We start from the raw sequence: 21,263 nt of genomic DNA on the forward strand, positions 1-21,263 counted from the left end.
ATGTCAAAAGTATAGAACCCAATATATGCTCAGCAAGGTCCCACAAACAACAGTGACCCAAATCATGGGAAGAGGGCTCTGAATCAACTTTTGTTGATGCCCTCCCACCCCCTACGCTACTGACTCACCTTCTGGAATTGCTGGCTCCTGGCATCCAACTGATGTTAGAAGAGTCAGCATTATTGGAGAGTGCAGGGGATTCAGCATTTTAGTGGGGTGAACATGGTTGGGGTAGGGGGGGGGGTGCCTGAGGGAGGGATTTGAACATTGCCGGAGGGGCAGTAGGGGTTAGCACTGTCAGTGAGATGAAGTTGTGCAGTGTTGGGGTTGACAGCTCCGTTAAAAACAAGTCAATGAACTAAACAGACCTTAAGTGGCATGTCTTCAGTTCATGACAAGAAAAAAGGGGCATGACTGTGCTGGAATTACATCTGACACTTGGCCGCCCAATTGTGCTCATTCCGGAACTGCTGTTGGAGCCAGCACTGGAAGGTGAAAAGGCTCTAGCGGAAAATGGTAAACGGGCAGATTAACCCGCAGTCAGCATCCGACACTGACTGGAAGATCTGGGCCATTCTATAACAACCAATCTGTTTTTAGGTGTTGGGTTAGATGAAGGATAAATATTGGCCAGAACACTAAGGAGAACATGCATGTGCTTCTTTGAAATAGTGCAAAGGGATCTGCATTATCCATTTGAGACACAGAAAGGGCCTTGGTTAATTCCTCATTGAAAGATGGCACCTCTGCAGTGCAGCACTCCCTCAGACTAGGGTACCAGTCTAGATTTTGTGCTCACTTTCCTGAAGTGGGGCTTGTGCCCACAATGTTCTGACTCAGAAGCAAAAGTGCTTCCAACTGAGCCACAGCTAACAAGTTTGAAATTGAAAACTTTTTGTTTTCACTCTTATGATTTTACATTTTCTGTTCCCAATCTCCTGTAAAAGTCATATTTATAGGATTAATTGTACCTGTTTGTAGTTATATACTGTTACTTCAAATAAAACTTTGGTCTATTTGATTAAGAAAAAAACACCTGTTATGGGATATATAACACTTGGGAGATGACACTGGGGCAACTTGGTTTATTAAAACAGGCATACTTAATAGTTAACAATCCTAAAAGAACAGGCATGTCTGTATACTTACCAAAAGTCAATTTGTAATGATTAATGTAAAAGCAAAAAACTGCAGATGCTGGAAATCCAAAACAAAAACAAAAATACCTGGAAAAACTCAGCAGGTCTGACAGCATCGAACTTGAAACGGACTCGAAACGTTAACTGTGTTCCTCTCCGCAGATGCTGTTAGACCTACTGAGTTTTTCCAGGTATTTTTGTTTTTGTTTTGTAATGATTAATATCATACAATGATATGAACTTCCCATGAACTTATATGGTGGTATCATGCTTCACATTACTCTAGAACTATTGAAATAAAAAAGCTTAATTTTACCATCGCCTTTGGGACCCAGACATTGGGGCAAAAAACAGGCCCAAGCCTGCTCTTGCTGGCAGCGGGACCTGCTCAGTGATTTTACCACAATATGGTTGCCTACTTGATGCTGCTGGCCCAAAGGGCCTGTACCTTTGAAGCCTAAGCAGCCCCATCGGGAGTGGCGGGCGCTGCCGAGGCAGGTCAGTAACCTTGGGTGCCTTGGACAATTACTTGAAAATTAAAATTTATGAAGTTTGTAGGTCCACAGGATAGAAGGGATCCCCTTGGGGATCATTGAGGCCAGGGGGAGCTGCCACTAATGCCCACAGACCCCTCTCTAGGCCATGGAGTCTCTGGCTCCGACGGTGCCCGAGGCTGCTGCAGGGAAGGTGCCTTCACGAGGCTGGTGGCCTCCCCTCGTAGCAGGCAGCCACCCCGTCGCTGCAAAATGGCAGCTGTGCCGTAAATTGTCCTGTAATTGGGCCCTTAATTATGCAAATTGGCTCCCATCTCCATAGAGCAGGCAGCTGGTCCACCTCCAAGTCTGCCATCTTTCCACTGCTGGTGGTGGGATTACGGGGAGCGAACCCGACAAGGCTCCCTGCTATTTTACCCAGGACTCTATTTCCATTCTGCTACCATGGGCCAGTAAAATTCATCCCAAAGTAGCTAGTGGATTAAGCCTGAATGAACATATATAATGAACATAAAGACCACAAACGTGGTACATAATTTTTCATCTGTATACAGTTTTTAGAAAATGTGAAATTCTTCAAAAGGCACTTTGAGGTTTTTACATAGTGAAGAGAATGGACAGTGTGCTATCCGGAAAACTAGAAAGTGATGACATTTATTTTGTGCACAAACAGGTTTCACTCCAGGATTGGCAATATAATTGGTCTCGATTTAAAAATGAGAAAGACTACTAAAGAAATACAAGCAGGTCTTTTTTGTTAATGAAATTAAAATCAGATTTTGCCACCTTATGTTTATTACTTCTTTTCATGTGTAAAAACTTCCATATTGCCAAGGGTTTTGTGGTGAAAATAAGGAACAGTGCTATGGTGATAGTGATAGTTCTATTAAAGGAAAATAGAAACTAGTATAAAGATACTGGTACAGGAACTTCATGACCATTTGGCACACAGACAAAATGAAACATTAAAGTTGAAGCAATGGATGCCATGTACTGAGGAAAACCATATCTAATTCACAATTACATGTCACATATAAATGCTCTTAATTAAGATGCCTGGTGAAAAAAGGAGCATTTCTTTGATTATTTGATATAAAAGAGATCACCTTATAATTGAAAAGAATGCTTCACAGCAGTAGTTGAAAATTGAAAAGTACTGCCACAAAACAAACAAGCTGATTGAGGTTGTTTTATTGCAATCAAGTATGATAGAATATTTACCAGATAATTGTTAAAATATATTTTAGCAGATTCACAGAAAATTTCCCAAATTATTTCTAATCAAGGATATTCCTTTCTAAAATATCCTGATTCAAGACTACAAAATAAAAACTATTCATTGGTCTTAAAGCACCTTTATTTATAAAAGTACATTTTTGAAACAATTTTGTTTTTGGATATGCTACTACTAATAGTGATTCTATATAATCTCTCACACAATGAAAGAATATCACTTTTCTACTCAGCATAATGTCATTTACAGATTGAGATATCTTGATCATGACACCGCAACTTATAGCAGGCATACTATGCACAGCCCTTCACCTCCGATGGCCTGCAGTCAAACACAGTCAGTGTAAATAAACAAAAAATATCACCTCCCTTCAGCAACTGCAAGAAATTGAAATGGAACCAACAGTGGCAGCTTCCAATTAGTCCTCTGTGAATAAAGCTTTGTGCACAAACTACCTTAGTTCTGGAATGTCAGCTCTCAAAAGCATGAAAACTGAAATGTCACAAAGAACATTGCAGAATGCTCTTCAGGCTTCAAGACTGGGGCTACATTGTCAGAGATATATCGTGAGGTGGATAGGGCAAGCACCACTGCTGCCAGTTCAGGTTTTCCTTGTGTGATTACTAAAGACAATGTTCTGAAAAAAAAATTTGTGTCTCATAAAAACAAATAGTTGTTTGGTAGTACAGAACTTGAGTATTACTGAAAAAAAGAGACATGTCAAAGCTTTTTATTTTGCATTCATCAGGACACTCACAAGAATACCAATATAAGGGGGAAAACAACGATTTATAGAGTATGTGAAGAGTGCTTAATGGTTGGCAAGTGGCATTGCCATTGAGAATGCACCACTGATGGTGACTGCCAAGCATGTTTGAAATTTAAACCAAGCAGCTTGATCCTGATTGGTCAAGGCATTGTCCTGAGGAATGAGTCAACGAATGGCTGTCGCTTATTTTGTTTAGCTGAAACAGGTGCAACGTTTGTACGTGTTCTTTCTGTCTGCAATTTGCAAAATTATCCTCAATTTCTCCTCAATTCTAAGAATTACGCTGACAACTAATTTAAGACTGTTAGTCAGGCTCGCAATGTGGCACATTTGCTTGTACTTGAAGCTACACATATTAATACACAGGGCTCTGTTTTTTGCAGACAGAAAGAACATGTACATACATTGTGCCTGTTTCAGCTAAACAAAATAAGTGACAGTGATTCGCTGACTCATTCCTCAGGGCAATGTCTTGACCAATCAGGGTCAAGCTGTCTGGTTTAAATTTCAAACATGCTTGGCAGTTAACTGTCAGTCACCATCAGTAGTGCATTCTCCATGGCAATGCCACTTGCCAACCAATCAGCACACACTTCACATACAGTATAAATTGTTGTTTTCCTCCTTACATTGGTTTCTTGCCAGTGCCCTGACAAGAAGAAAAGCTTACATGTCCTTTTTTCAGCAATGCTCCATTATTCATTCCATTGATGTAATCTAACTACATAATACCTAGCTGAAGCTTTTTATTCTTATATCAAACACAAACCTGTTATTTTACTGGATTTCACCAGCAGGATCATTAACTAATGAGATGCAAGATGTTACAGAGCCCAATAGCCAGTTAAATGTTATCACAACTGCAATGGGCCAGTGGTTCCATAGATTTTGCTTTAGAATTTTTTCCAGTTAAATGCCACTGTACCATAATTATCTTCAGTCTGTATTTATCTTCCTCTCCCCACCACCATACATCTCCTTGTAGGCCCTGTTTGTGCCCAGCAACTCAGCTTGGCAGTGTTCTTCTTGAAAGGGGGTAGAAGAGAAGTTGATGGATAACAAAGTTTTGGGCCAGGATGGAGATGAGGAAATGGGATGGTCGGGGGGGCAAGGTGCGAGAGCAAAGAGAGGAGAGAGAAGTGAAACAAGCAGAGACAGAGACACACACTGCTACCTGCGAGGAGAGGGGGTAATATTGAAGCTGCAAAGCAATGGCCACAGCTTAATGATGGTGTGATGTATTCTCTGCAAGCAACTGCACACAGATCACCTAACTTATTAAAAGTTAAGTTTAAAATCCAGAAAAGGTAATTTGCAGTTTATCAAAGTGTTTTTAATTTTGAAAATACCAGAAACACACCGACTGTTTTAGCTAATATTTTCCAATTTATTTGCACGTACCATTTGGTGGGGGATAAATTGAGTACTTTTCCAATTCAACACATGATGCCAGTGACAAGTGCTCCAGCTTAGATGCAAAGTATAGCTTGCTCTTCTCTCGACCAGTTTAAACCTCAGCACAAAACTCAGATTACATGGTTCAGGCTGGGTCAGGAGCATCTGAAGTGGGATGGCACAGGGATCACAACAGTGTGAGACATGCTAGATGAGTCAGCTCATGTCCTGTACAATATTTTTGTATGTCTGTATATACAAGGGTGTCATTTTCCATTTCGAGCACCAGCTGTCCTATTCCGTGTGAGACTGGCAATTCAGTGGCAGTTTTGCATCATTGGCCCCTGATCATGCTATTAAACAATGGACTCAAATGGCAGGATTATTATATTCAATACAACATCAAACTTTCTTTCTTTTTGTCTAGCTGCAAGGGGTAAAATGTGTTAACACAGATTTTGGTTCTGATTAAGTACTGTCATAATGACAGCCTGCATACAGTAAAAGTTATCAACAGCTTCGCCTGCAAGCAATGATTAGAATCTTTGCTGTTTGTTTCAGAAACGTACAAAAACATTTTATACAGATTTCCAGTATCATTTAATGTCTACAGTGATTTAGGATTTCCTTTTACTATGCGGCAAGGAAGAGATAATTTTGATACTGCCAGAATGATACACTCCACCACCACCAAAACCTCTAAACCCATACTCCAGCTAGATCAGAGCTGTTACAAAGAGCTGGTCATCAGTGTGGAAATGGAGTAGGAATACACATCTAAATCAAAAAGACTTGGAAATAATTTTTAAGACATCTCTCCAGCGAGAGTGAAGTATGTATTTTTGATTGATTCCTGGGAAATATCGGTGATATTTTTACTCACTGTAGATAGTTAAATAAATATAGGCCGGCAGGGAGAAATAAGTTTTTTTAAAATCTTTGATTGCCCACCTGTTTAGTAGCTTTTTTTTGGCACAGATCGAAGAATTACAAAAAGGAATTAAATAATTTTATATGCATCTTCTCTTCCTTACCAGATAATGTTGAAACAATATTTAGTGCTACCAAATATCTACTTAAATATGTGTTCACATTTAGGATTTTTATTCCGAGCCTCCTTGTAAATTTGAATAACGATGCAGTTCTTCCATAATATGCTATTGTTTAGATTAATTTTTGCAGATTATTTTTAGTTCTTTAACCTAAAGAAAATACATTCAGATAGTGTAAAACACTTAGGATACATTAGAATATACAAATACTCCACTTAGAGCTACTACCATCTGAGTTTTGGTTGCAGTATCTGTGTTCAGCTCTCTCCTGTACTTGCCAACCATACTTGCAAAGGGCAGTTTTGGAATTCTGGGTATAAATATAAATAAAAGTTAAACAGTTGTTACATGCATTTAAAATAAATTACAAAACAAAGACCCCCTCTTACTCATTGCTGTCTGGGTCCTTCCTCATTCACCAGTTTATTCATTAACAGTAGGTGTTTAGTTTTCTTACTGTAACTTGATTTCCTCTAACTATTGGTATATAGTATTCACTACTTTAACTTACAAAGTTGGGAGTTCACTTTAACCTTCTTCTGACATTATATATGAACAGAAAGAAAGTTATCTTCCTTGTCCTAAAATAGTTTCCCTGGAGAAAGGGGAGAATTTGTCCTTAGTACTCCTATTGTTACATCAGTGAATAGTAGGGAAGGTTTACATAAAGCAAATCTTAGCATGCTACATGAATGGCCAGTTTTGCTGTCAATCACATTTATATAAATTTGGTTATAGGTACAAATACATATTGACATCTGGAGGCTACTACCTTGTTGGGTCTCTAGCTGAGAATGATAGTTCCGGTGATCCCCATGAATTCATCCTCCAGCTTCTCAGACAGGTATGGACTTCCAACAAAACATTGTTGGAGGTTTTTCAGGTGCACAGGAAATTCTACTGTGCCATCTCTATATAGCATTTATTGTGCTTATTTATTTGGTTACAATAAGCATCTCTATCTTTCCCTCTTGATTTTATGGGTGGAATAAAAAACTGACAAGTATATTAAGGTGCAATGTGCAGTTACAAAACATAAATAAGATGCCATTCAAGTAAAAAAGTAAATACTACAGATGCTGCAAATCTGAAATATAAACAAAAAATGCTAGAAATACTCATCTGATGAAAGATCAACTTGAAACATGAACTCTGTTTCTCTCAATTGATGCTGCCCGACCTGCAGAGTATTTCCAGCATGTTTTGTTTTTATGCCATTTAGTCAGTAACACATTCGACTCAAAACTTAAGTGTTCATAATCATCACATATTTATCTAAACCATTCTCAAAGCTAAATTTTTTGTATATTTGAACAATTTCTGAGCTTTATAATTTGTGTAGCTCACAACTGTGATTAACTTGTGGAAACTGGACTCATTCATATGTACAAAGCCATGAGGTAAGCTGCACCTGATAATGATCACAATTATTATCATAGATATCCATCCATTTTTAAAATTTGTACCTTAATTGCAAATCAGTGCAACTTGCACAATTTGCTGACATACATAGGGCCCCAACATTTCCCTCTTTCTGGCACGATTAACTGTCCATGCTGCACACCTTCAACAAACATGAAGTTATCAGAGAGGGAACGTGCCAAGCCTGTTAAGTCCACAGCCTGAATGTTGTCATAAGAATTCAAGACAGAGGCCACAACATCATCATTTTCTGCTCGAGACAGTGTGCATGTAGAATAAACCACAGTCCCTCCAGGACGCAGTGCCTCAAGAGCTGACCTGCAAGTCACCAGTAAAGAGACAGTTAGGTCACTTCCATCAGACACACAACAGCAAGTTGAAAAATGGGTCTTGTTTATTTTGTAACCAGACAGTAAAATAACTTTGATAATGCATCATCTCTATGGGAGAGTACTTTTTATATGGGTTTCAAGTTGTGCCATGGTTTACCCTTAATCTATCTGGATTGCAGTAACAATCTCAAGTAATGAACAGTGTTTTTGAAACAAGAGATGGTCACTTATGGGAGAAAATATGATTTTCTAAAAACTGAACTTTGTTCCTGTAATATTAATACCTAGAAAAAAAAGAGAATTCATCGGTTACTTAAAACTTTCTTCTCGAGGTGGAGTTAGCGCTGATCATCCCACATCATATATATGAGATTTTTTTTTTAAGCTGAACAGTTATAGAAGCTGTCTAATGAAAGTACTCCATCAAAAACATAACCTATTTGTGCACTATTTTTAGTGTACCATTTAGTCTATTTGCATACATTTCTCTCTGCACTATTTTAACACAGACATTAAACAGTTGAAAGCAAACAGGTCAAAATAACCTGCTCAACAATATGAAAAACACAAATTTAAGTAAATACATTAACAAATGTGTTAAACAATAACACAGTATAGAATTAAACCAATTGGTATTTATACAAATGCGTTTACCATATAATACCATACTTTTAAATCAACTTCTCAGTAAAACGCAGATGGATATTTTTCAATCCTCGTATGCTTTTCCTATAACAGAGTCACTGGGCTAAATTTTCATCCCCATATGGGGCAAGTGTTGAGGCAGGCCAGCATGAAAATCTGGCCGTTGACTGGTGTTCCGGGACCAGCCTGCCCGGGGCCATTTTCTCGGAGGCAGGACGGGGGTCGGATAGGGCTGCCAATTGAGGTAAATTAATTGCTTATTTATGCCAATTGTCAGAGGCCAAAAGTCAGCCTATAGAACCTCTTCCCCCGGCCCCCTCCGAGGCTTCAGGGAGAAGGCCAGCTGCCTGGAGGTGGCCTTTCAGCGGCAGATCTGCGATGAGGGGGATGCCTTTGAGGTCCTGCCTGGGTGCAGGGCCCCCTTTCACAATCTGGCTGCTGAGGCCATTTTTTGATTTAAAACTTTGCAAAGAGAGGACCCCTCAAGATGAAGGCACCTCCCTCCCTCTTACCTGAACTGTAAGCTCCTGCCAGATGGCCTATTTTGGTCCTCCAGCATCAAGAGCTTGCTAGCCATCCTTAATTGGGCAGTGAGTCCACTCTCTGGCCACAAATGGACCAATTTGGGGAAAATCACTGCCAGGTAGCTGTTGATGCAGGGAACACATTGGAGGGTCAGGATCCCCATTTGACCAGACGTCGGAGTCCCGAACTCAAACCCAAATCCTGCCCACCGTCACTATTATTACTTAAATATAAAGGGAGTATATTTCAAATTCTGTTATCAATCTATAAATTTCTTAAAGCAATAGCTCTGTTAGATCTAAACCAGAACACAAAATAAAAAATTACCAAGACTGTATTGCGTTATCTTAAATACACACACACATGACTAAGACTGACAACCCAAATCAAGCATTCTAAGATAGTAGCACATTTTGCTGACATGTAAAAATAGCAATCTGATGGAAAAATTGTTTTATAAATAAGTTTTATGCTCAATTAACCCCTTTCCCTAACTCAATTTAAAACATTAACAGTAGAGTGATAATCATCTGAAAAACTTTAAAAAATGCACAACATTATAAGAAACTGTGACATTTAGCAGTATGTAGTAAGCACCTGTCTATATAAATCTTATTTCATGTAATTCTAAATTACGATGTGCTTGCATTAAATGGGTTACAGGAATCAGGAGTTTCTGAGAAACACATAGTAGCCGTTAAGTCAATAAAGAAAGTTAATTCAATAAGGATATGCATTATGGATTGAAAAGCAGTTTCCAGGAAAGGGTATCTGCCTCAGCATTACTATTAAGCATTTAGCAGGATGAAGGCATAAGCTGCATTGTAGGTCACAAAGTATCAGCTGAAAGCAAATAAATGTTTTTTCGTACATATCAAGCCGCAAGTTCATTTTAGTGCATCTTTAATAATCTGATAAATTACACAATTTTTAAACAATTTTTTACATCCACGCTATATACTGTTCAGTTGATTTAGTAAATCTTAGCATTTTGGAGACACTAATTCATCATGATACAAATAATGTAAAACAGTCAGTTTTACATAATTGTGAATGCTTGTAAAGTATATATGATTTAATGGAAATGTACTTAGGAAAGAAATTACTTGTTTTACTTTGACCACACTGTTATTGTGTCATTTTCACTAAACGCAATAATTTCTAATTGATTTTTTTTTTCAAATAGATATATCAGTTTTGACACCATTAACTGACAAATAAATCATGGTATCAGATGAAAATTGTCTCTAAAATGATGTATTGCACCTACAGCTTTGGATTACTATTAGAAAGCAGATATTCAACAGTACACTGTGTAGTACTATCACAACAGTGCTAATTCAATGCAGTTGAATAGTTGACCTGATGTTTGGTTAACTGGTCAATTATCCTATCCATAAGAAAAGGAATCTCAGACGTGGACGTATTTGCTACTGAAGTATTAATCACTAAGTTTCCATCTTTCAATGCCCAACTGGTCAATGGCTGTTCCGACTGCTGAAATTCCCTCTATCCCTTCTCAGTTTGTCGTCTATTGCATTTGACCAAATATCTGCTTCTTATACACAAGTAGAAAAAAAACTCTACTTTTGATAATTATTGTCAGTCATCATCACTATAGTCGATCAGTCAACCGGTGCAACTTTTGGTGACGGATTTGTGAATATAACTGGAAATGACAGCAGACAGTATCCAATTCGCCAAAAATAAAGTTGGATGTCCAATCCAACAGAAAGCAGCCACTCATTTTCAACAATTTTCATTTATATTTAACTTGTGTAATAGATCGACACATTACTGCACACCTGCTATACACTGGTTTATAGTTATGTTGAAATAATTTCACCACAATAAGATAGTTTAGGCTATTTTCAGCTCTACTAATTGTTTCGCAACAACATATCTTTCAGCTATATCAACAGTGCCACCTGATGGTGAAAGATAGGATTTGCAACGATGCTGTGAACAATTAAAAATTATTTGATCTGAGCACAGAATCCAAATTCACAATATTTATCACTCACTTTAATTATATATTATGAATTCCTGATCCAGTTATTCAAGAGCTGAAAGCACAATCGTAATTCAAACATTACCATTTCTCCCACTCAGATTTTCAATTCCCTTCTTACAGGATATTGACTGTGCATCTAATATCACTTAAGACAACATGAAATGTTAGAATTCTCACCACTTCTCCACATTAGCACCTCCATGTAAATCATTTTTGTCAATCTATTTGCACAGTAATGCTTCCTGTAATCTCATTTCAGTTGAGTAAATGTGCAAATTAGATAAGATGTAATTTGCCAATTTATTCACTGGAGCAGCAAAGAAATTTTAATGTGAATAAGACAGGGTATACCATTTATTGGCTGCTATTCACTAAAGCCAAGGTATATAATGATGCAGTTTGATGAAGGCACAGGAGATGTAGACTATAAACTATAAACTGGTGTCACAAATGAACTGCTGTGCATATTGCACCAATGATTTTATAATCAATTCTACCACCTACGGCTTTAAGAATTAAAGGAAAAATATTCTGGAAAATTATAAACCTGAAAGCCAATTCCATAGTTCACAGGTTTTCAGTGGTGTGAATGTCGTTTTGTGTCCAAAATGGCGTCAGCATTATGCTGTGGGCCATGCCAGATGCCATTTTGGTAGAAGCCAAACAAGAAGGGTAGAAACATATGCAAATAAGGGGTATAAGACCTGCATCTGTTTGCTTGTACAACTTTGGCTTACATCTGAGGCAGCTAGCACCAATGTTGACTGCCTCCAGGAAAACCATGCATAGAATGAGAAAAAGGTTAGTCATCTCAATCACCATCACTCCTTGTTCAGAGATCTAGGACCTCACTCCTGACTTCAAACTCCAGACACCACCCCCAACCCATTTCCTCCTGGCCCAGTCTCCCCTCTCCCAAACTCCAATCACACTCGCTGATCCCCCAGCAATACTGCTGATCCCAGTAATGTTCTTTCCTGACCCCAAACTCACCCCCAACCACTGCACCATGCGACCCAACCCTTCCTCCTTCAGTCCCCCATGATCTTACACAATCACTTACCTGAATTTTGGTACTCGGACCTATGCAGGTTCTTACCACTGTGCCTTCTACATGGCAATGAGGTCTGAGGCCCGAGGTGCATTGCTCTTCAGCCCTCCTCATTTGCATGCGGGCTATTAACCCTCTACAGGTGAGATGCCCAAAATGGACAGGGCCTACTTTCTAGGCCTATACATTTACTATTTTGCAGATTGTTGGACATTTCATGCCATAATCCTTCTTACAATAACTTCCCAACTCCTCAGCCACACTGTTATTAAAGGGAACAAATGGAAACTAGGCATCTTCCCATATAACAGAGCATCACAAAACAAATCGCAATCATGCTACTTCTAGGACAGCAATGAAACATGTGATTGGGCCACCTGCTCACTCCTTTGGCTGGAAAATGGAGCATAAACAAGTATCACACTTTAAAATTTCTACCTATTTAGTATGGAAGGGCTTTTGAGATTAATTATGTTGATATGAACATAAATTCAGTGCACAAAGGATTCATTCGCAAAGTAAAAATTAACTGTGATATGAATGAGGTCTATTAGCTGAGGTATCAGATGAAGTACTTAACAGAATTGCATATATTCTGAACACCATATCAGTTCAAGACAACGTTGGTGGACAGAATCATTAGCACATTCTAGAGGTCAGCGGGCAACTGTATACAAAATGTACAGTTAGTCATAAGGCTCCTACGCCTGGCAGGCTGGATAGTGATGGTCATGATTCCGGGGCGATCGGGATGGGGATTGGGGTGCGTGTGTGTGTGTGTGTGAAAGAAAAGAGTGGGAGCAAACCAGGGGGATCATGGGGGACAAAGAAATGGATTCAGCAATGATAATGCCATTGAATGTCAAGGGGCGATGGTTAGATTCTCTCTTGTTGGAGATAGTCATTGCCTGGCAATTGTGTGGTGCAAATATTACTTGGCACTTGTCAGCCCAAGCCCACATATTGTCCAGGGGCAGAATTTTGCCCTTGATGGGCGGGCGGGCAGCCGATCACCGCCACCGAAGCGGGCCCCGCCGCTATTTTGAGTGGGCAGGCCTTAAGCAGGCTGCCCAATGAGAAGTGCTATGCGCTTCCTGTGCGGAGGGGGGGGGGAAGGGATTCCCCAACTGTCAAAGTGCGCTCTTTTGCACATGTGCACGAAAGAGCGCACTGCTCCCTGAGACTAAGTGCTGTCTCAGGGAGATTGGTGAAAGCTTTATAAACATCAAAAATAGAAAAATAAAAAAATTAACATGTCCCCCGCGTGACAATGTCACACGAGATGGGACATGTTAATAAAAAGCACAGAAACTTTATTAAACTTTTTAAAAACAGACATGAAGCCTTATCCCGCCAGTGGATGAGGTTTCATGTTTTTTCAGAAGCCCGCCAGGGATCCTGGCCTGCCCGCCAGCCAACCTTAAGTCTGGACGGGCAGAGCCTTTAATTGGTTTAACTACCCTGTCAATGGCCTCAATTGGCCATTGACAGGTCGGTGGGCGGACAGCTGATTTTGCCTTCCCGAGTATTTAAATAGGGCGGGGTGACATTGGGGGTTCCCCCCAACGTCATCCCGCGTCGGCAAGCGGGCCCCACCCCCAACTCGCCGACGGAAAAATTCTGGCCCAGGTCTTGCTGCATTTGGACATGGACTGCTTCAGTATCTGAGGAGTCACAAATGATGCTGAACATTGTGCAATCATCAGCAAACATCCCCACTTCTGACCTTATGATGGAAGGAAGGTCATTGATGAAGCAGCTGAAGGTGGTTGGGTCTACAACACTACCCTGAGGAACTCCTGCAGTGATGTCCTGGAACTGAGATGATTAACCTCTAACAACCACAACCATCTTCCTTTGTGCTAGGTATGACTAACCAATAGAGATTTTTCCTCTTGATTCTCATTGACTCCAGTTTTGCTAGGGCTCCTTGATGCCACACTCAGTGAAATGCTGCCTTGATGTCAAGGGCAGTCACTCTCACCTCTGGAGTTCGGCTCAATTGTCCATATTTGAACCAAGGCTGTAATGATGTCAGTAGCTGAGTGGCCCAGGTGGAACCCAAATTAAGTGTCAGTGAGCAGGTTATCACTAAGCAAATGCCACTTGATAGCACTGTTGATGACCCTTTCCATCACTTCACTGATGGGGTGGTAATTGGCCGGGTTGCATTTGTCCTGCTTTTTGTGCACAGGGCATACCTGAGCAATTTCCCAAATTGCTGGGTAGATGCCAGTATTGTACCTGTACTGGAACAGCTTGGCTAGGGGCATCGCAAGTTCTGGAGCACAAGTCTTCAGTACTATTGCCAGAATATTGTCAGGGCCCATAGACTTTGCAGTATCCAGTGCCTTCAGCCATTCCTTTTTGTCATGTGGAGTGAATTGAATTGGCTAAAGGCTGGCATCCGTGATGCTGGGATCCTCTGGAGGAGGCAGAGATGGATCATCCACTCGGTGATGCGATGTAGACCCATAAAGGGCAAAGTTTCTATTATTATTCTAATGTTAAAAACAGCAATGTAGAATTGGTTGAAATACACTGAGAAACTGTATCCTGTTCATCATATCATGTTAAAATAAACCAATTTATTGGTGCTCAACAGTCAACCTACAAAAGAATAGGAATATGCACATGACAACACACGGTCACAATATTTAGTAATCCTATTGCTTAACTAATTATTGGGTAGTAAAACTATACTCCTGATGGTAGGGAAGTGCATTCCAGCCACAGGAGTGACCACCGTCATTGACCCAAGAGAATATTCTGTATGGATCCAAAATTTGTAACACAAGAAGAATGAACCCGTAAAGCTGAAGCACAAGGAGAGTAACTCAAACATGAAACACTCACGTGGAAGAAAATAGTTCATCTTGGATCACTGCATAGTTAGGTGCTGCTTTTATGTCAGCCATTTTAATTTGCAAAAATAACCGATCAAAGCTACACAAATGGTTACCTCACTGCACAAATGACAGAATTATCCACGGTATACAAATGTAAGGAACTGATTTTAATTCAATTTTTTAGAAACTAAATTTTGAACCTCCTCTTCAACACCCCTAAGACAAAAAACCTCTCAAAAGATTGTATGTTGAATGCTTCTCCATATTGGGATAGATAGTACCTGGGAATATTATTTTTCTTCCCCCATCAGATAAAAGGTAAGCTACCAAAGCGGCCTACCTAGCTTGCAGAGGATAAGCAAGTTCAATTGTCTGTTACTGGGGAGTTTCAAACTTAGGATCTTTTGAATGGAGTAGAACTTTGGGGAGAATTGGGGAGGGGTTGGGTGGGAGCAGGGCGCCGCCATTTTACATGGGCGGGCCTTAAAGCCCGCCCAACGTGACGCGTGCCCAGAAGTACTGAGAGCTCCCTGTGTGGGTGGGGGGGGTCGGATTGCCTGAATTGGGGCCTGCGCTCTTTTGCGCTAGCGTGCGAAAGAGCGCGGAAATCTCCCTGAAGCATAAACTAATCTCCCTGAGGCAGTTCTGAGTTCAAAAAAATTTAATAAAGTGAAAAAAATTTAAGACATGTACCCTCATGTGAAACTGTCACATGAGCTGGGACATGTCTATTAATTTTATTTAAATTTTTTTTACAAGACTTTAAAAACCTTCATGAAACCTCATCCTGCCCGTGGTGAGGTTTCATGATAAATGCGAAGGCCGCCTGGACTCTTCGCCTGCCCGCCAACCTTAAGGTTGGATGGGCAGCTCAGTTAATTGTTACACTTGATAGTTAACAGGCCTTAATAGGCCTTTGACTGTTCGGCGGGCGCGCAGCCAACTCCGGTGCGCGCCTGCCGAACTGAAAATCTGAATGACGTGCAGTGACATCGGGAAGCACGCCCGACGTCACCACGCGTCATTTTACGCCTCGACGAGTGGGCCCCGCCCGCTCGATGAGCCGAAAATTCTGCCCTTTGTTTTCACTGCTCGGCAACAAATAGCCAGGACAGATTTCCTCCCCCTCACCACCACCAACCCAGCTTTAGAGAACCCACCTGATTTTTTCCTTGGCGTCAATTAAATACACATCATATAAACTCTATGTAGGTCGACATTCCAATCCACTCAAGGGGTAGAAACAAAATTCTACCCCTATGTTAGTTGAACAGTAGACCAGTAGTTCCTTAGATAGCTTACTTATTTTAAAAGCTATCCTGTTGTTGCACAAATGGAGATAAGGAACAATTGTTCACATATGTGATGACAAACCAGTCAACATGGCTTCTAGAGATTCATAAACGCATTCCAGTTGGCTTCTAGTGAACGCATTCTGATATCTTTAGATTTGCTGTTAGTAATGTCCTCAGTTAGTCATCGGAACGTTGGTTGGAGCTGTGCATTATACTATTAATTTGTCATATTTTTGAACGTTATATAATAATTAACAATAACCATGACAAACACTTTGGTTAAACACTACAAGTTACCACACATCTATGCTATTAAAAATAATCCATTGATAACAAGAAATTTCAAAAATGTATTAAGCAAAATCAAAAACTATATTTTACATTTGTCATGACTGGTCATTTCCCCCATCATCATAGCTTCTCAAAGCTCAGCACCACGATGGGAGGTTTTCCTCACTTTGTTTCCAGTCTGCTGTAGACTAATGATAGTATTTACTTAAATTTATAAGCAGAATATATACAAGTTGTGCTGGATTTCAGCTTTGTAGCAAACCTGTTACAACCTCTCGGCATGCCCTGCTCTTGTGTAGTGCGAGAATGCCATAACTACTATGGACCAAATGGCCTCCATCTGTGCTGTATTATTCTATGGTTCTATAACCAGAGGGTGGGAGTAACTGGATTCCTTTTTGAAAGAGCCAGCTAGGATCGTGGGCTACTCTCCAGTTCTATAATTTAATGATTTAATTTTGTGGCCTGTGTTAGACCAACTAAGTAAATAGGTATGACTCAAAAAGAATTCCTGCAGTGCCTATTGATAGAATGTACAATTAGTTAATTGATAATAGCCGAGCAGTGCAGCTTCAGGACTGTTATCAATGAGCTAATTGTACATTTCTATCAATAGGCTCTGTAAGCAGTTTTATACACAATGTACACATTAACTTAACTCTACTAATGATAAATAGATTTACAAAATGAAGAGCCAGACCATTCCATTTTCTTTCTGTACAGAGGGCGAGTGCCAAGCTGTTTGAAAAGTCATGTTTGAACAGTTTCATTTGGTAAAATCTCTGGGGTTTAGAGAAAAGAGACCCACATGCAAAAAAAACATTGTAAAATGGTCATGCATGTTTGACTTTTTAAAAATGTTTTTGGTAACACTTTTGCTTTTCAAGGTGAAAAATATCACATGTTGCACCCAGTGCCACTATCATGTCCCCTCAGGTCATATTTAATAATGGATTAAGTATAATGCAGGGCTATTCATTCAATCTTTATTTTAAAATGTTTAATCCAAGTAAAAATTAAGGTTACACTTTCTAGAAGACAAATTGGGGATGGAGAAAATGAAGGTAACTAGAAAACATCAGCAAAACCTTTATTCACATTTAGAATAATTTTACGACTGCTGCCCACCAGAAACAGAAAACATGCTGCCTGAACAAAGATGGCAGCAGCAGCACTCAAACAAAATACACCAAGCAGCAAAAGGAGGAAATGTATATTTAGAGGGGAAATTGAAAGCAAGGTTAAAGGCATTGGTTTTAAAGGAACTTTTGAAGACAGGGATGGAGTAGCAAATGAAGTGACTTTAGCAGAGAATTTCGAAAGACCACAACATTCTAATGAATGCCCTTCTATAGTGTAACTGAATAGAAGGAAATAATCAAAAAGTGATTTGGAACCAGAGGAGTAGAACATGCAAGTGTATAGGCTGGTAAGATTGCTCAGGTAGACTGGTGAGAGAGCAGAGTCTAAAATTAAGGTTAAAGATCCTGAAATTAATTGCTGAGGTACAGGAAAGCAGTGGAGCTTTGAAACGATATGGGCTAATGGGTTTGAAGGAGGAATGGGTCATGGTGTTATGAATTCACTGTAAATTGTTGAGGAGGAGGAGATTTCAAAGACTGGGGTAGAGAAGTCGATCCTCAAGGTGGTGAGGTGGAGGATTAGAAATTTGACAGAAGGAATGTGGGTCATCATGCAATATTTAGCTTGTTAATTAATTCTTCCTTGGTCAGCCAGATGTAGAGCATGAAATTCGACACAGGGTCGAACAGGGTGAGGATAAATCTTCTAAGGGCTCATTGCATATTTTCTCTCACAAATGACTGGGTAAGTGGAAGCTCAGATCAATGGATTCATTATTGAAGGTGAAACAACAGGTTGCAGGTAACTAGAAACTGGGGCAGCATGATAGAGCTGGTGTGTGTCAGAACTAGTTTCAGTGGACAATGAAATCAATGTGGAGTAAGTCTGATCAAAAGCAGCTAAAATCAACCACATTTCTGAACAGTGAAAAAAATCTTGCATTACATCCATTTTGTTACAATGTGAATAAATGCATTCAATGTAATTTTTAACACCAACTTATTAAATCAAAATAAACTTCAAAAGTATCACTACTTAGTGTACAAAGAAACCATACATAATCTATAATACAACTATAAAGACTACGAATTAATCCTGTTACATTATAAGCAGAATACACTGCTTGTTGCACAAACCAACACATCATTCCATGATCAAAATATTTGTATTATATCATTTTACGTATTCTCTCCTTCATTACTCAAACGTTATTTTTGAAACTGGCCAATAAAACTTATGCGAGAATGTATGATTCATTTAAACCCGTTAATCATTAAAATATTGTGTATTAAATACTTTTAAAGTTAGAGATTGCTCAATAGATTTATTCACAAGGTTACTAATAACCAGAAGCTTACATTTCTAAGACATTAATAAAAATGAAAGCTTTAGAGGTAACCATTGTGGCAGATATAGAAGAATGGAAGTTAAACATCCCCCCGCCCCATCATCGGAGCTGAAGTATTTAGGTCATGCCCCAATTGAAAAGGTGTACAAAAATGTAGCTGTGGATACTTGCTATAAAATGCTGCTATAAAACCTAACAAAATCTCTTTAGAAATTATCAGAGGTTTTCACTTCATTAAACACACAATGGCTATAATTTTCTCTCAATGGTGATCAGTCTCATTACACTTGCACTTGTCTTTGCACTCACTGTAAATTAAAGAGTCAAAGAGCACAGCACCCTCTACAGAGCACCTGAGACCTGTGTGAACAGGGCAAGCAATTGTATCTCTCTAATCAGAATGAAGAATCATTAATGGCTATTGCAGTCTAAACCAGGAAGTGTGAATTAGGATATTGAATTCCATGTGAAATCAGGTAGTTTGTGTGAAGAGAGGGAAAGAAAGATTGAGGAGACAGTATTAGAGGGAGGCACACAAAGTAAAAAAAAACCTTTTGATTAAAATCTTCCACAATGATTGAACATTTGTAAAAGTTAATTTTCAGAGAGTAGTTTGTCAGCAATTAACACTTATCATGCTGTAAAGAGTAATTTCACTGGAAGGGAAAGGTCTCAACATTTTTCAGTTGATTTAGTTCGTTTCTGAGGCAAGTACAGCAACTTCGCTCCATTTCATGTATTTCAATGTTCTTGGCAGGATACCATTATTACACAGCTTTCAAAGAAGTCAGGCATTTGGGGCAGCAACTTCCTGACTTCCACGTTTAACTGTACATATGCAGTCGCTGGAAGATGCTGTCCGATTTCCACATAAGTGAGAGCACTGTTAGCCTCCCTGTTATTTTTTTTGAAATAATGCAGGCTCTGTTATTGTTTGTTACTTAAAGACTCTGCAAAAGTCATTTTTCACAAGCTGATAGCTTTACATAATGCTGTTTAGTTCTTTTCTTATTTCGTCTTATTCCAATTTCACAATATAAACTCCATATTGCAAGTGTCCTATTATCAGTAACTGAATTAGAACAAGGTAGCTATGTAATTAAAAGAAGAAATAATCAAAATCTGCCTCTCCCTGGAGATTACAGTTTTAGGTAAGTAGAAAGTGGCGAAATCATGATGAGTAAGACACCACAATTATGTGGGACAGGCTTGATGGGCTTTATGGTCTTTTCCTGCCATTTTAGTATATTCATATACTATAAATGAAAGGTAAAAAGTACATAGAGTGCCAAGAATAATAAAATTATACTATGCTGATTACAGAGGTATTTTTGGAATAATATTCCCTTCTGCCCATCAGAAAGAACGTGCAAGAATTAAAATAGTATAATTAAAGCTTATATAAGAATCAATGCAATGGTATTCAAATAGAATGTGTTGTGAATATCAACTATTTTGGTAGAAATTTTTTAACTTAAATTCTCAGAACTGTGTGGAGCTCAAATCAATATAAAAGAAAACTTTACATATAATTGAACAAAAAGAAAAAGAGGCATGAGAAATAAATGTCATCGACCACATTATTTAGTACCGGTGAATAATGTTCCCAGAAACTAAATTAAGGCAAATATCATAAAGTAATAAGCTATCTATTGTGTGAACTGGTACTGCATCATCTTTTGAAAACAAAATGAAAGTGAATAGTCTGGACAGACCATTGTCTCTTGGAATGAAACATAGCAACATAGGAATGGCTAGATGAAAAAAGACCAGGTCCATCTAGTTTGCCTTCTTCATCCTGGTAGTCAGATAATGCAATAATAAAGACGATGTTAACTAATTATGGCATTCAATGTCTATCAATTTGTCTACAATTTGTCTACAACAGAAACTAAAAACAACAGAAACTAAAAGCAACCAAAGCAAAACCACAGCTGAGTTGTTGTTTTGGGAGCCATAGGTCCAAAGTCAACAAGTTCCCCCAAGCATGCTACACTTACCACAGACCATATCTCAAATTACTCATCTACTGTATCCCAACATGAATCAATACTAACTGCTTCCCCTAGTTCTCTAGGGAGTCTGTTCCAATAGATTGACCAGTTGCTCACTAAAATATTTGACAATTATTCCATTTAAAATGTAAAACATGAATAGATAGGCTTTTAAAGTTTCCTCGTACCTGAGTAATTGCCTCTGCAAAACTGGTAAATAAGGCCTCTGTGTAATCCTCATGCATGCCTGAAGGACATCAGAGGAGAAGAGCCAACTTCGATCATTTGAACATGGTGTATCCACTAGTATCTAAGAAAAAAAATCAAACTA

General features: G+C 39.1%; 1 protein-coding gene across 3 annotated transcripts in view; it reads right to left on the reverse strand.

Moving 5' to 3' along the window:
- Window positions 1-1,127: 1,127 nt before the first annotated feature.
- nsun3 (NOP2/Sun RNA methyltransferase 3) overlaps window positions 1,128-21,263 on the reverse strand; it is a 51,450-nt gene continuing 31,314 nt past the window's right edge. The window contains exons 5-8 of one of the 3 annotated variants that reach the window (XM_078559788.1): window positions 21,121-21,242; window positions 7,648-7,823; window positions 6,312-6,393; window positions 1,128-3,504 (exon numbers count right to left, since the gene is read on the reverse strand). In XM_078559788.1, coding sequence (XP_078415914.1) covers window positions 6,341-6,393; window positions 7,648-7,823; window positions 21,121-21,242 — 351 coding nt within the window. In that variant the 3' untranslated portion in view covers window positions 1,128-3,504; window positions 6,312-6,340. Of the gene's footprint in view, window positions 3,505-4,917; window positions 6,394-7,549; window positions 7,824-21,120; window positions 21,243-21,263 lie in introns of those variants that run through there. The other 2 variants (XM_078559787.1, XM_078559786.1) reach the window with 2 other exon arrangements.

Source organism: Cetorhinus maximus, chromosome 16, assembly GCF_964194155.1.
Source record: "Cetorhinus maximus chromosome 16, sCetMax3.hap1.1, whole genome shotgun sequence".
NCBI classification, from domain to species: Eukaryota; Metazoa; Chordata; class Chondrichthyes; order Lamniformes; family Cetorhinidae; genus Cetorhinus; species Cetorhinus maximus.